The 14217-nt window shown below is 43.9% G+C and overlaps 1 protein-coding gene, 1 non-coding gene and 1 pseudogene across 2 annotated transcripts; 2 read left to right on the forward strand and 1 right to left on the reverse strand.

Annotated features, from left to right (window-relative positions):
• The window catches only part of LOC136638506 (zinc finger protein 813-like), a 143947-nt pseudogene extending 138859 nt beyond the window's left edge, over positions 1 to 5088 (reverse strand).
• A 4452-nt stretch (positions 5089 to 9540) lies between these two features.
• COX7C (cytochrome c oxidase subunit 7C) lies at positions 9541 to 13750 on the forward strand. Its single transcript, XM_066615913.1, has 3 exons — positions 9541 to 9703; positions 11524 to 11654; positions 13646 to 13750. The coding sequence occupies exons 1-2, from the start codon at positions 9629 to 9631 to the stop codon at positions 11638 to 11640; spliced, it is 192 nt and encodes a 63-aa protein (XP_066472010.1). The 5' UTR covers positions 9541 to 9628; the 3' UTR covers positions 11641 to 11654; positions 13646 to 13750.
• On the forward strand, positions 11040 to 11101 carry LOC136643408 (small nucleolar RNA Z39). The gene has a single exon (XR_010794011.1). It is a non-coding gene; the product is annotated as a small nucleolar RNA Z39 (small nucleolar RNA).
• Positions 13751 to 14217: the final 467 nt, after the last annotated feature.

Genomic DNA, 14217 nt, shown 5'->3' on the forward strand with positions numbered 1-14217 from the left:
TGGAAACTCCCCTGCAAGATGCAGGTCACACCCTATTGGTGAGGCTGCATCAGCACAGAGGGAATTAGGTAGGATTGGGCTGTGAGTCAAGAAATTGGTATCTAGCTTTATATTATAATGAAATCTCAGTACAGATGTACCTGGTTGGGGAGCTCTTACCTTTTCCACACATGTTGTGTGTTGCTAAAAAGCCATGAATTATTATGGCTTCTAGGTATGAAGCGTCTTTTCATAATACAACCTGCATCTGCTGGCCTTGTGGAACTGCCTTAGTTCCATACTCAAACATATTTTTTATGCACAGATTGATTGAGAAGAGGTAGGAAGAAGACAGAAATTGAATTGTGATATAAATTTAGACACTAGTATGCAGAATTGATGGCTATAAGGTAATGGGTTGAAACAATGATAACAAAATTGCAAACATGATTGCATTACCTGTGGGCAGCCCAAGTTAGACAGTATGCAATGATGTTTGTAATTCTGCTATCATTATTTCAACCCATTAGCTTAGAAATTGAAGTGCTGAATAAGTTTCCGCCACCCTTTCTCCAAAGACATAAGCAAGCCTGCTATTTGCGGTAATCTGAGTCGTCAAAGTCGAGGTTCTTTGTATCAGAGAACAGGCAAATTATATGTGAATTCTTAGCGCAACCGCAGAATGAATACGTGAATTGTTCAGCATTGTCAGGGAAAAAACACATTTAAGACTACCAAATTGTATTTTGGTAAAAGCAGCATGATCATAATCACGTATATCACTGATGCAACTACCACCCCATGTATCTCCAAGGACACTGGGATTATTAGTAAAATGCTCTTCTAAAAACAATGTGACAGATGTGACAAAAAGTATTTGTGCCATCAACAAGCACATTATACTCAATGGGAGGCTAAAGAACAAACACACAAGACACCAAACAAAATACAAAGTGAAAGGGTTATTATCTTGTCTATTCTGTTTCCCATGATACACCAGTACTTAAAGACCTTCTAAACTTTTCTTTTAATTTACTGAACCTTCCTCTTCCTCTGGTATGATCTGATATACATGCAGTACTTGTTTCTTGCTAGCGCAAACCAGGGTTTGCTATTAGATCTAAATTTGTAAATGTTGCGCTTGCCCTCCAGAGCAGATCAGGTTCACTCATGTAACGTCAGAACAGGGTTTGATACTACGTATGAGCCAACCCATACTCAATTTCAAGTGAATGTATTGACATAAATCACTGCATCCAGTTTTGGTGACTATGAATGAATGGCGTTATTACTATTTCTGCCATATCATAAATACTTTAGAATGGATAGGATTGGTTCCAGGCTTTGTAGACTTGAGAACAGGGCCTCCAAGGGGTACAAAGTTTCTTTGGTGGGAAATGGGTGCAGGTGGAATGGGTAGAAAGGGGGCAAAATGGGGCAGGGGGAGAATGACAACAGCTGGAAAAGCCTCTGGAGGCCAGGTCTACCTGCCCAGTGGACCTGGCCTGCCAGTCTGCCCCGTCTCCATCTTTTGCATTCCATGAGGCCAGCTGAGATCCCAGTTACACAGGTTACACAGGCCAGCACACATTTTGCTTCCTTAAACGTTACCAATTCCTGGGTATATTTGGGGTGCCAATTCCAAAAATGGCATCCGTTTTGTCCTATCATGTCTAGTTTTGGAGACACAGCATAGGCTATGCTGTGTCTCCAAAACTAGACGTGATAGGCCAAAACGGATGCCATTTTTGGAATCAGCACCCCAAATTCATATCAAACCACCATAAAGTTTGGGAAAAACTTTTCTGACTCTCAATTTTGTAGGCCTGTGTTATCAATACTTACTTCTGCATCAGCTGTAGTCATGCAGCTCTGTTCCTGTGCTAATACACTCTTTCATGATAAGCGGATACACAAGCCAAAGAGCTACTGTAGCAGGCCAGTTTCTGTCAGATTAGACACTCTGTTAAGGAGTGTCACTTATGCATTCCTTGGCCCAGCACATATGGTTTGTGGCAGCAGCCACCACCACACGCCTGCTGTAGTAGCCCAGCATCCCAAGCAGACAGCGAATCTAGGTGAGATTGGAAAATGTAGGATCCCAGGAAATTTCCTGGGACCCTCCTTTGGCTCCTGGGTCCCCTCTTTGACCGTGGGCCTGTGTACAATTGACCCTCTGTATCCCACTCTCATGGGCCTTACTGTGCCAGGGCCCTCACCTAACTGAGCACTGAACATCTACTGCATGCTAATAATGCATGAATGTCCCACAATTACAACTTTCATTTGGATGACATCAGAAACAGAGAGAGCTGTGGCTCCAAATAATGATGCCACCTCAGGCAATAATGCCATTTCCAGCAATCCCCTTCAAAGGGATTGGTCAGACAGGGGGCATCTGATTGGCTGAGGGTCTGGTTCTTCCCCTCAGGAAGGCTTGGTCATGCAGTACACTGGAAATTTCAGTCATATAGGTAGACTTTTCTTTGATGGGATTGCCATTTTGCCACAGTGTGATTTTGGACACCCCACTATTGCTTACCCAAAGGGTCACTGGAGAAAGGCTAACAAGGAGCAGCCAGGCAACAACAGGAACAGGGCATCTCAGGGCCTCCCCACAACCTTTTAATAAATGTTCTCTGGAGCAGAATAAGGGATGGCCAGTTCTGCCCTTCTGAAGGGGAGTGATTAAGGCACAATGACCCATGGCCAATCCAAGGTCTTTGCAGCTTGGACTGCTGGCTGTAGCCCCTTTGACTAGGATTGCAGAGTAAGTTCTAAAGACTTTGGAGCTTGGGGCTCTACCTACAATTCATATATTCTTTGACACCCCCCCCCCATGTTTGCCATGGGGTGCAGAGAGTGAAAAGCTGGAGATTATCTTTTGACAATCCTTGGCTTTGAGTCAGGGTTGAATGCCCTAAAGCAGTGATTCCCAAACCTTCTGGTGCCGCAACCCATCCTCCCTGGTGGGTCACAACAAATTGCTCTTCTTGCAGGGTCCCAGAGGTCTCTTCTAGGCCGGTGACCTATTGGCCTCTGTGGACCTCAGAATGGCCTGCAGAAGCATTAAGTTTTCAGAAGTCACTTCCGGTTTGACTGGAAGTGATTTCTGGACACTTCTGCAGGCCATTTTGAGGCCTGTGGAAGTTGATAGTGAGTCACTGGCATGAAAAAGGCCTTCTGGGCCTCTAAATGTTTCCAAAATTGCTCCATTCTGGAGCCATCTGGAGGCAACAGTGGACAAGTGGGCCCAGGTCACAACCCATCTGGCATAGGTTTGTGACCCACTGTTAAGTTGCAACCCACACTTTGGGAAGCCCTGTCCTAAAGTGTGACAAAGAGGGCAGCATGGAGGGACTATTTAATAAATGTTCCCTGGAGTAGAATAGAGGATGGCCAGTCCTGCCCTTCCAAAGGGAAATGATTAATGCACAATGAAACAGCTCTCTGATAAGGAATCTTACACTGGTTGCAATCAGCGCAGATACAGAATAAGAGAGAGAGAGAGAGAGAGAAAGAGAGCTTTTAAATAAACTGGAGAGAAGCTTCCCATCAGATGAACAACCCAATCCTAAATCCCTCTGCAGCAATGCAGTGGCACCAATGTGGCATCTGCTGCTTCCTGCGGGGATGTTTTGACCTCTGAAGGCCTCCTTGGAGGAAGGGAACAAATGTTGGGCTGGCAGGAACAAATGCTCCCTTCCCCTGAGGAGTCCCTGCCAGCCCAATAGGTAAAGGTGTTTGAAAATGGCGAGGTTTTTAAAAAATTTGTTGGATTAAAATGCAAAATGTGGTGTTTTGTGTTTTTATTAATTAATAAAATTTTTATTCGCAACTGAATACACAATTCCAGTACTTCTTACTCATTACCTATGGACAGAGATGTCTGACAAATTTTATTTTTCAAAAAACAAGAACAAACAAGTACTTCATGTACATTTCAAACAAACGCTGCAGAAATACCAGGAATGTTTCAAACATCAATCATTTGATGCAAACAAGGGATATATCTTTGATTGCCTGATTGAGCACAGACTTACAAGCTGTACAGTCGTGCGCCACTTAACGACAGGGATCAGGACTCAATCAATCCATGTCATCAAGTGGACTTGACACAACCTGGGCCCTTCGCAGGGGAGAGGATGCTCCCCCCCCCCCAGAGGGTCATCTGAGCTTCCCAGAGGCAGTGCGTGCACACACAGTCTGAGCTCAGACTGAGGAAAATCGTGTCTCTCGCGTGACTTCTGGTTTCACAGAAGAAACTGGAAATCGTGCGAGAGATGCTATTTCCCTCAGTTTGAGCCTTGCAGAGGAGTAGGTGGATGTGCGCTGCCTCTGGGAGGCTCAGACAACCCTCTGGAAGGGAGGGGAGCAGAGATCCCCTCGCTTTCGGAGGATTGGTGTGTGTGCCCCCGAAGACCACGTGGCTACATGTGGTAGTCGGTTTTGTGATCCTGGCGCAAGCCAGAATGTAGCAAACTGGCGCACACCTGTATAACATTTCTCTCTTGAGTGGCTAATAAGTTTCCCACTCTGAAAGAAGGTCTTCCCATATTCCTGGCACTTGTAAGATTTCTCCCTTTTGTGGGTACTCTGGTGGATCTTAAGTATATTACTCTGACGGATGGCCTTTCCACACTGCTGCCACTTATAGGGTTCCCCCCCCCATGTGGATTCTCTGGTGGATCTTAAGCTTTCCACTCTGATTGAGGCTCTTTCCGCACTACTCGCACTTATAGGGTTTCTCTCCTGTGTGTGTCCTCTGGTGGCACTTAAGTGCATTACTATGACTGAAGGCCTTTCCACACTCCTGGCACTTATAGGGTGTCACCCCGTGTGGGTTCTGTGATGGCACATAAGGTTGCTGCTGCGACTGAAGCCCTCTCCACACACCTGGCACGTATAGGGTTTCTCCCCTGTGTGGGTCCTCTGGTGGCACTTAAGCACACTACTCTGACCAAAGGCCTTTCCACACTCCTGGCACTTATAGGGTTTCTCCCCGGTATGGGCATATAAGGTTGCTGCTCTGACTGAAGCACTCTCCAGATTCCCAGCACTTATAGGGTTTCTCCCCTGTATGCGTTCTCTGATGGATCTTAAGTGCATTATTCTGACTGAATGCCTTTCCATACTCCTGGCACTTGTAGGGTTTCTCCCCTATGTGGGTTCTGTGATGGAGTATAAGGCTGTTGCTGGTATTAAAGTTCATTCCACACTCCTGGCACTTAAAGGGCTTTTCCCTGGTGTGGGTTCTCTGGTGAAGTTGAAGTACACTACTCTGACTGAAGATCTTTCTGTATTCTTGGCACTTATAGGGCTTCTCCTCTGTGTGGGCTCTTTGCTGCGAAGACTGGGTCTGCTCCCTCATTCTTCCAATCTCATCCCAAACTGATGCTGTTGAAATAAGAAGGGAAATACATTAAGACACAGAAGGAAGAAACTGAAGCTAGATGGGAAAGTGTGATGTCCATAACTCCAGGGTGCCCCTGAGTCAGGGGGAAGGGGAGTGTCTAACAGGGATCTGTACAGCATTGCCACACCCTCCCAAGGTCCTCCTTGTCGCTGAGGCAAAGATCCAGACCAGGCAGCAGATGCTCAAGAAATCTCGTCAGAAGTTTTACATTCATCCAGATGGCCAGGTCTCTGTTACATCACAGAGCTCGCCTTTGCCTTCACAGGAATTGCTTCGCTTTTAGCAGTCGTTAACAGCAAATTACTTCATCAATATTATATTTTGCTTCACCAGAGGAGAAGGAATCTCAGAAAAATAAAGGCCCAACTACAGTGGATGAATAAGAAATAGGAAAGAACAAAGGAAAGGAAAGGAAAAGAAAGCCTATAGTTGAGAATGAAATTACTGATTTAGGGATGATAGGAAACTGTCTTCTTACCAGTCAAATGTTCTCCAGAAATGTTCTCGGATGAACTATCCAAAAGTGAATCCTGGCTTCCAGGAGTGCACTGGGTCCCAAAGCACGCCCAAACTGTGTACTGGTTCCTTTGGAGGGGGAGCAACCCCATCCACAAAAGGATGAATTTATCTTCCCAGATGAACTGGGAATATGCTGGCCTAAGTGCCGGTTAGGATTACGCCCTAAATGTTATTTAGTTACTGCATTGGTTACTGCATGACTTCCCACATACAAAATGCAGTGAGCTATCATTTGCAGTGCTATTCATTTTTATGAAACAAAGAGTAACCCGATTAGCTGCTGAAATTGTCAGCCCTGCAGGCCTTCTTAACAAATATTTTGTGTTTCAAAGAAAAACATAATTTCTGGACAGTGGGGGGAAAAAAAGATTTGAGATTAAAAAAACTACACTTTGGGAATCAGTATAGTTCAGTTTGTGCTGGGTCTGGAGCTTTCTGACCTGATCCTAAGGCTGCAATGCTTTGTGAATTTTCTTGAGAGTAAGTCTCTTTGAACTTAGGGAGCCTTATTTTCAAATAGAAATATCCACCACTAGTTTGTAAGACTGTCTTCAGCAGCAAGGCTTTGGGATGGATTATAGGAACTGTACTATAATCGTGAGAATATTTCAGAAATGTTGCAGGAAGTTAAACCAGCACAAATCTTTTAAGATATGGGTGCTAATTTTGGAAGTCTAATTTAGGGAACATCTAAATATGGGGAGGATCAGCCAAATGCATCTCTTGCAGCAGAGTCACCTTGAGCTCCTCCCTGAGATAATTAAGATTGCAATTCTAGATATAGTTTCCTGAGAGTAAACCCTATGGAACCAAATGGGATTTTCCTCTGAGTAGATATGCATAGGCTTCTCCTACAAGTGTCACTGATCCCAATTCAGGAGGACAATTTGCAACAGATGCAGAAGGATAATTCATGTCCTTATATACAGGCTTCCAAGACTACTTATTTGAAATCCATCTCAGATACCTGGAGTATATTGAAGCGCATGTAATAACCACATTATGCACACAGGTACTTATCAGACCCAAGATTTATATATATATTTTAAAAATGTATTACGTGGTTATTACATGAGCTTTGGGCTATCCAACTTTCCAGCACATGATGTAGCCTTTCCAACAGGGTATGCACTACATCATGTGGTGGTGGTGGTGGTGGTGGTGGAGGGCAGTCATGGAGGCCTCTTCAAGGTAAAGGAAAGTTTGTTCCCTTACCTCGCTGCTGCATTGAAGCTGCATCCATGCTGGAAAGTTGACTAGGATTGGGCCCTTAATATATTTCTACCCCTTTCTTCATGACTTACCTTCAGCAGATCTGGTTAAAATTTGTGCTCCATGTTCTCTGACTTTCTTTTAAATATATTTAAACAGACAGTAAGTGCCTAGCTCGGCCATGAAATCCATGAGATTTTACACTGTAATGCTATTACTTTACCACAGAACTTATCCGTTTGCTTCAGACTGTCCCATAGGATGCCTTCTGGACATGTTCTTATCAGCATCTCTAGTTTGTCAAACATTTATGTTGAACTTCAGTTTCATGCATTAAGTGAATATGGTACTCTCAGGGAGATGATATCACAAATGGATAGTGTGGCAGTGTGGAGACTTATTTTCCAAGTCTTTGGGCTGCTTCACATGTGGCTTTTTTTGGTATAACTTCATTAAGAAATCACCCTTTTAAAAAAAAAAAAAAAAGGTACAGCATGGATAAAAGTCATGTGGGAAAGAGCCCTCCTAGAGCTTGATCCTATGAAGAGTTAGGTTTGCTTAAGCCCATTGAAATAAATAAGCTTAGACACACAATGTATGACTGCAGCCACATTAACATTTGATATTAATATAACCTAAAAATAGGACAGGACTTTTTGAGCCACACCTTCATCAAGCTCAATAAACCCATGGAAGTCTCCACTCAGTAAGAGCCCAATCCAATGTATGTCTACTCAGAGTTAAGTCCCATTATTGTCAATGGGGCTTACTCCCAGGTAAGTGTGAATAGGATTGTGGCCTAAGAACTTTGCTGTCTTGAGGCCATCAATGACTGACAGTTGGCCCTCTTACCCATGAGATGGCAATAGCACCAGGACTCCAAGATGCTGGAGACAGGACTCCAGCACGCAGACTCCATGACCCCAGAGTTGCATCAGGACTCCAGTGCAGCAAATCTGGTGGGAGCCTTGGCCTCCCAAGCTAAACTCCGAACAGAGCGAAGGTCAGCAATACCTAATTTTATTGTTGTTGTAATGAAATCATCGCTGAATGCCGACATCACTGTCAAATGCCCAGCCCCTAAGCCGCAAAGGTTGCTGACCTCTGATTTAATATATTGAATATATTTCCATGTGTTCCATTTTTTGGATTGTTGGCAATTATAATTACAAGTACTGTCTGTACTAGTAATTTTCTTGTCCAATATCATAAGAATGTTCAGTTCTTTAAACAAGGACCATTAAAAATTTATCCAATTCACTCCAGATACAGATCAGTGATTATGAGAAAACCAGCTGAAATGTCACCCACCAAATTTGTGACTGAGCTGCAACAGACACCCAAATCCAAGATTCTGTTTGCTATTAGACACCAAAAGTTTTTCCTACTTAGACAATGAAATGAATTCACAATGACTTTGAGAAGGCTGCTTATGATTTGCTTTGGGATGTCCAATGAAGAGATTGCATTGCGGCTGCACCGGCACTGGAAATTTGGATAGGATGGGGCTCTGAGTTTTGTGATCTCCCTCCACCCCAAAAAAGAATATACATTATGTATTTTGCTGGGTCTTTGAAATTATTTGGGGGGGGGGGCAATAGGTTCCTATGAACTGTTACAAGAGAACTTTTTTGTGTTCTGCATGAATGCTGCTTATCTGTAGAACATGTGTTCTGCTGTCATTGTGTTTGCTGTAAACCAGTGTTTCTCAACCAGTTGTACGGGTACAACCAGTGGTACTTGAGGTGGTGTCTGGTGGTACTTGAGGGACCACTGGACACCTGTTGCCCAGCAGCAAGACCAGGAATGCAACACAAAAAACAGTGGTAGGATGTTAGGCTCGGTAGGCAGAGCTCCAAAGAATGCTTTTGAGAGCTCAAAAAAGCCCTCCTGTCCACCCCAAGCCTCTTACTGGTGTTTGTCACATCACATCTGGCCTCCCAACCTTGACGTAACTGCTGATGATGTCATTACGCGTGGGTTGTGGGTGCTTGGGTGTCTCACATAGCAGCGGCGCTTTTTGAAGGACTCCGGTGGGGAGGCTCTGCCTCCCCACCCACCACATGCCCCTGCACTATGGCAACACTATGGCAGCATGTTCACTATGGCAAAAGATTCACTATGATCACCATGGCAACACATTCACTATGGCAACATGTTCACTATGGTGCAAGAGAGGTGGGCTCTTCCTTTGATCCTTCCTGATGCCCCGACTTCCACACAAGGAGCCCCCACCCACACCTCCCCCTGTGGCCTTCCTCACATGGAAAGCCCCCACCCAGCAGCAGCGTGGAAGGCTTCAGTTGGGACTCAGCACTCTAAAGTTCCATGATGACGTCATCCAGCGGCCGCGGAAACTACAACTCCCATGATGCACCGCTCGTCCTCTTTCCGGTCGCAGTGCTTTCTCTCCCAGAATGCCACTGGGCCGGTGGCTGCTGCTCGAGCCAAGGTCGTGCGGGAGAGAGGGAGACGTCAGCCCGGCCCGGTCCTCGCAGCGCCATGTTGGGAGGCAGCGTCCGTCGCTTCGCCACTTCAGCCGTCCGTCGCGTGCACTATGAGGAGGGGCCGGGGAAGGTACGAGGAAGGCGCCCCCTTTCCTTCGCTCCCAGGCCAGCTTGGCCTGCCCGGGGGCTACTTTCTGGGAGGCGGAGCCGCAGGCCGCCTGGCTGGGCGCTGCTGGGTGCTCGGGCCGCCTTCGTGGTCGCCGTTTGGGCTGCTCTCAGGCTGCAGGCCTGGCTACGCTTTCCTGGGAGTAAGCCCCGTTGACTAGAGGGCGGCTTGCTTCTGAGGAGGCAGGCAGGCCTAAGCTTGGGCTCTGAGGCCACAATCCTATCCACGCTTTCTTGGGAGTAAGCCCCGTTGACTAGAGGGGGGCTTACTTCTGAATAGACAGGCCTAGGCTTGGGCTGACAGCGTCTTCCAGTTGCTACTAGGGATATCATTGTCCATGTTGTTCTTTTGTTTATGTGGGGGGCATATTTCAGTTTGTTCCACCATCCTCTTCCCCTTAGTGTTTTTCAACCAGTTGTACGGATACTACTGGTGGTATTTAAGATGGTGTCTGCTGGTACGCCTGGGATTCCCGGCCCCTGGTTGTCCAGCAGCGAGACCAGCAACACAGTGTGGCAAGCTGTGCTAGGAGGCTATACTTGGCTGGCAGAGCTGCAGCAAGTGCCTTTCATGTGCTCAAAAAAGTCCTCCCACCTGTCTTGAGCCTCCTACTGGTATTTGTCTTGTTGCATATGGCCTCCCAATTTTCCGTGGTGTAGGCTGTGACTGCAAGTAGACTTTTCAGCCCTTTCAGCTTTATTTCTTTATTGCAGCCATTACATCCACCACTGAAAATTTAAACTAAATCAAATTGGCTGCATGCAATTGTTTTATAGCACCAAAAGTGACGGTGGGATTCTAATCAAAGGTACCGTTATATCATTAGACCTTCACACTTGTCAGGGTTTCAAGCCTCTAGCATTCAAAACTGGCTGCAGACCAGAGAAGCCCTAAGGGGGAAGAAGATGGCGGAACAAACTGAAATATACCTCCTTGCCCATATACGCAAAAACAAATGAACAGCACGGACAACGATATCCCTAGTAGTGACTGGAAGACAAAGAAGGAAAACACCATTTTTTCTTCAGCTACAGCCCACACTCTGACCATGAATGTGGCCCAAGAAGAGAAAGCAAAAGACCCCACAGCTAGCAAGGGCAGCCTATGCTTTCTACACTTTTAAAAGTGTAGAAAAAGAAGGAAATGGACTGGATCCCAAAGAGCTACTTTAGATATTTCTTACTAGGACATCCCAGTGCTTCAGGCCATAGTAGTAGTGTTTGAACCTGATTACATGAACTTGTTTCTGTGCTCTTGGTACATAGTATGACTCTCCTTCCTTGATGACTTAATTTCTGTGGTACAAATGATGAGAACATAACAGTATGAGTAACAATGATACTGTAAACGCTTTCTGATGTACCTATTTTTCTTTGTTACTCTGGTTCATGAAAAAGCTTCATGAAGATTCCTTGGAGAGAGGAACAAAGCAGTAACACATAGTACTGTCACACTGAAATAACCGTGATCTAAGCTTATGTTATCACCTGGAATGAATTGTTACCTGCATCTCAGTGCTCTTTAGAACTAGTCTAATTTGCAGCTGCAATGCAACCCAAAGTAAGAGAACAAATGTTACCTTGAGGAGGCCTCTGATTGCCTTCCCACTACAGGATGCAGTGCACACCCCATTGGCAGGGCTGCACTGACACTGGAAAATTGGATAGGATTGGGCCCCTAAACATTTACATTTCAGTTCCATTGCTTTTTGCAGGAACTTATGTCTAATCTCTGTCCATTATATTTGTCTAATAGTCATAATAACATGTTTATTGTCTCTCCAGAACATCCCCTTTTCTGTGGAGAATAAATGGCGATTACTGGCAATGATGGCAGTCTTCTTTGGCTCAGGATTTGCCTTGCCCTTCATTGTAGTAAGGCACCAACTTCTCAAGAAGTGAACATGGTACAAGAGGTAACTGCTGGATGTTATTTCTTAACTAAGACTTGGCAGCAATCCTAGCCACACTTTCCTGAGAGTAAGCCCCATTGAACAAAATAAGACTTGCTTCTGAGTAGAACTGGTTAGGATTGTGCCCTTTGACTCATATAAAACAACTCTAAAGTGCAATTTTGTACCAATGGGCAACTTGAGACTGTCAGAGAGCCAGAAGAGTAATTCTTCAGGTGTTTGTCTTGAAGCTTGAATAACTGATCAAGTTTGGAAATGTCATTTTAGTGAGTAGGCTCTATCCCTAAAATCTCTGTGTAATGCACATAGAATTTGTATTATGGGAATAAACAGGCTTTGGTCAAGATGCAGGCTGTGTTACTACTTAAGACCATGTTTAGGTTGTTAAGCCATTTCTGCCCAATGTTGCATATATGCAACAGGGATCAAATGTGTACACCTGTGTGCTGGGCAAAAATGGATTAATCTGAACTAAGCTGGATACTAAAATGAAATAAACTAGTGAAATTTATGAGATTTTTCAGCTATACAGCAGTATGATTTCCGGTGATGTGATGAAAGTGGAAATAAAAGTTCAGTTTAAAGTATTGTGTGTTACCTTTGATTTGCTATGTTGGCAATAGTTGGGTTTGCTACATGTGAATGCCTGTTAACAAAGTACAAATACAGGTTGAGAAAATGGATCAGATGATGCAGTAGACCTAGTAGCTTGAGCTAAGACCAAATGAATGGTCACATTCAGGATGATTCATAACTGACACCAAGGCAATGTCATAAAAATTACTCTGTTGCTGGAGTTTACAATTGGAATTGCATGCAAATCTTGCATTCCACACATGTTTATGATTGAGGCAGAGATCTTCTAGACCAGCCATTTTCAACCACTGTGCTGTCACACACTGGTGTACCGCGAATGGTCTGCAGGTGTGCTGCGGGAGTTTGGGGGAGGGTCATTTATTAGTAGGACCATTGGGGGATATGAGCCCAACACCAACAGTATGGTGTGCCTTGTCAATTGTAAAAAAAAAAAAAGATGGTGTGCCTTGACAATTTTAGTACCTTGTCAGTGTTCTGTGAGATGAAAAAGTTTGAAAATCACTGTTCTAGACTGTTACTATGTAAAGAATCAAACAGCAAAGTGAAAGTAAGGAGCTGAGCTACATTCCCCCCCCCCCAGATTTTACATATTATTTCTTATGGGCTATCATGAGGTTAATATATGTTTTTAAAGATATTATTAGTACAGAAACAGTATTATAATATAAAATGCACTTCTGCAACATTCTATCATGCGTACTATGACGCCATAGTACAAAGTAAGAGTAACACTTGGGTTTAAGTTAGCTAAAAGAATTTTGTGCTTTGGCAACTGAAGCTAGCATATCTTTACATCTTTTCATATTAGATAAATGCTTGCCATTGCGCCTGCTGAGACTAGCCAGAGTTTGAACATTAAAAATCCTGAGATGTAAGTACAGCATGAGAGATGCTGTCCTAAATTTTGGAAGTAGTAATAGCCAAATATTAAGTGTAAGTCTCTATGAAAAGAGTATGCTAAGATGAGTCAGTTCAAAAGCTTTTATATACCTGAATATGAGTGTTCAAAATGTATTGTGGTTTGATATAGGTTTGTCTATACATACACTGAGGGCCAAATTGTGTTGAACTTTCCAGCACTGGTGCAGCTACAGAGCAGCCCCAAGGTATGGGAACAAATGTTCCCATACCTTGAAGAGGCCTCTGTGACTGCCTCCCCACCACAGGATGCCCCATTGGCACAGCTGCACCAACACTGGAAAACTGGATAGGATTGGGCCCTCACAATCTTGTTTCACAATATTCATGTAAACACGAATGGGTGAGTCTGATATGTAAGTGCTATTGCTTCTGGGCTAGACTTCAGTAAACCGTCGGATAAAGTTGCATATTTAGAAGGCTGTATTCCAGAAAGGGCTCTTTGTCTGTGTTCCTGACACTTTTTTTTCTCTTTCTAGGGTAGCTTCCAGTTCCTGTCTGAGAACTTTATCTGTGGAAGAAAAGGTGCAACTTAAACTAACCACACTGGATGTGTTTGTAAATAAAAGCTAAATATGAAAATACAGTGTAGTGGACTTTAATTGTTTCTTGTAGTAGATTTTAAATTCTGTAGTAGTCTCTATAAGGCAGAATAATCAGCACATATAAAATGGAGATGAGACTTTGGTAGTTTTATTTATTCCACCTTGGAGAGTAATTAGCTGCATTGATGATTAATCTTGTTTGTAAGCATGCAATTTACAATTGATTTGCAACAGCTTGACACACACATGAGAGTTTGGACAACTGCAGATCAAGACTGGTTAATGTTAATTTGCTCAAGAGTGAAAAGGCTTGATGTGCTAAATATAATTCAGGAACTTGGGTGGAAACCTTAATTTTGTACATATTTATTCAAAACCTATTAAGGTAGAAACCATAATAGTGTTTTGTCTGTTATCTTTATATAACTGATATTTTACAGTAGAGAGGGCAGCAGGGGAAGAAGTTGGATGAGTTGATCCTGGTTTTTGTGTCCTATTGTTGTGAG

Source organism: Tiliqua scincoides, chromosome 2 (assembly GCF_035046505.1).
Source record: "Tiliqua scincoides isolate rTilSci1 chromosome 2, rTilSci1.hap2, whole genome shotgun sequence".
In the NCBI taxonomy this organism is placed as follows: domain Eukaryota; kingdom Metazoa; phylum Chordata; class Lepidosauria; order Squamata; family Scincidae; genus Tiliqua; species Tiliqua scincoides.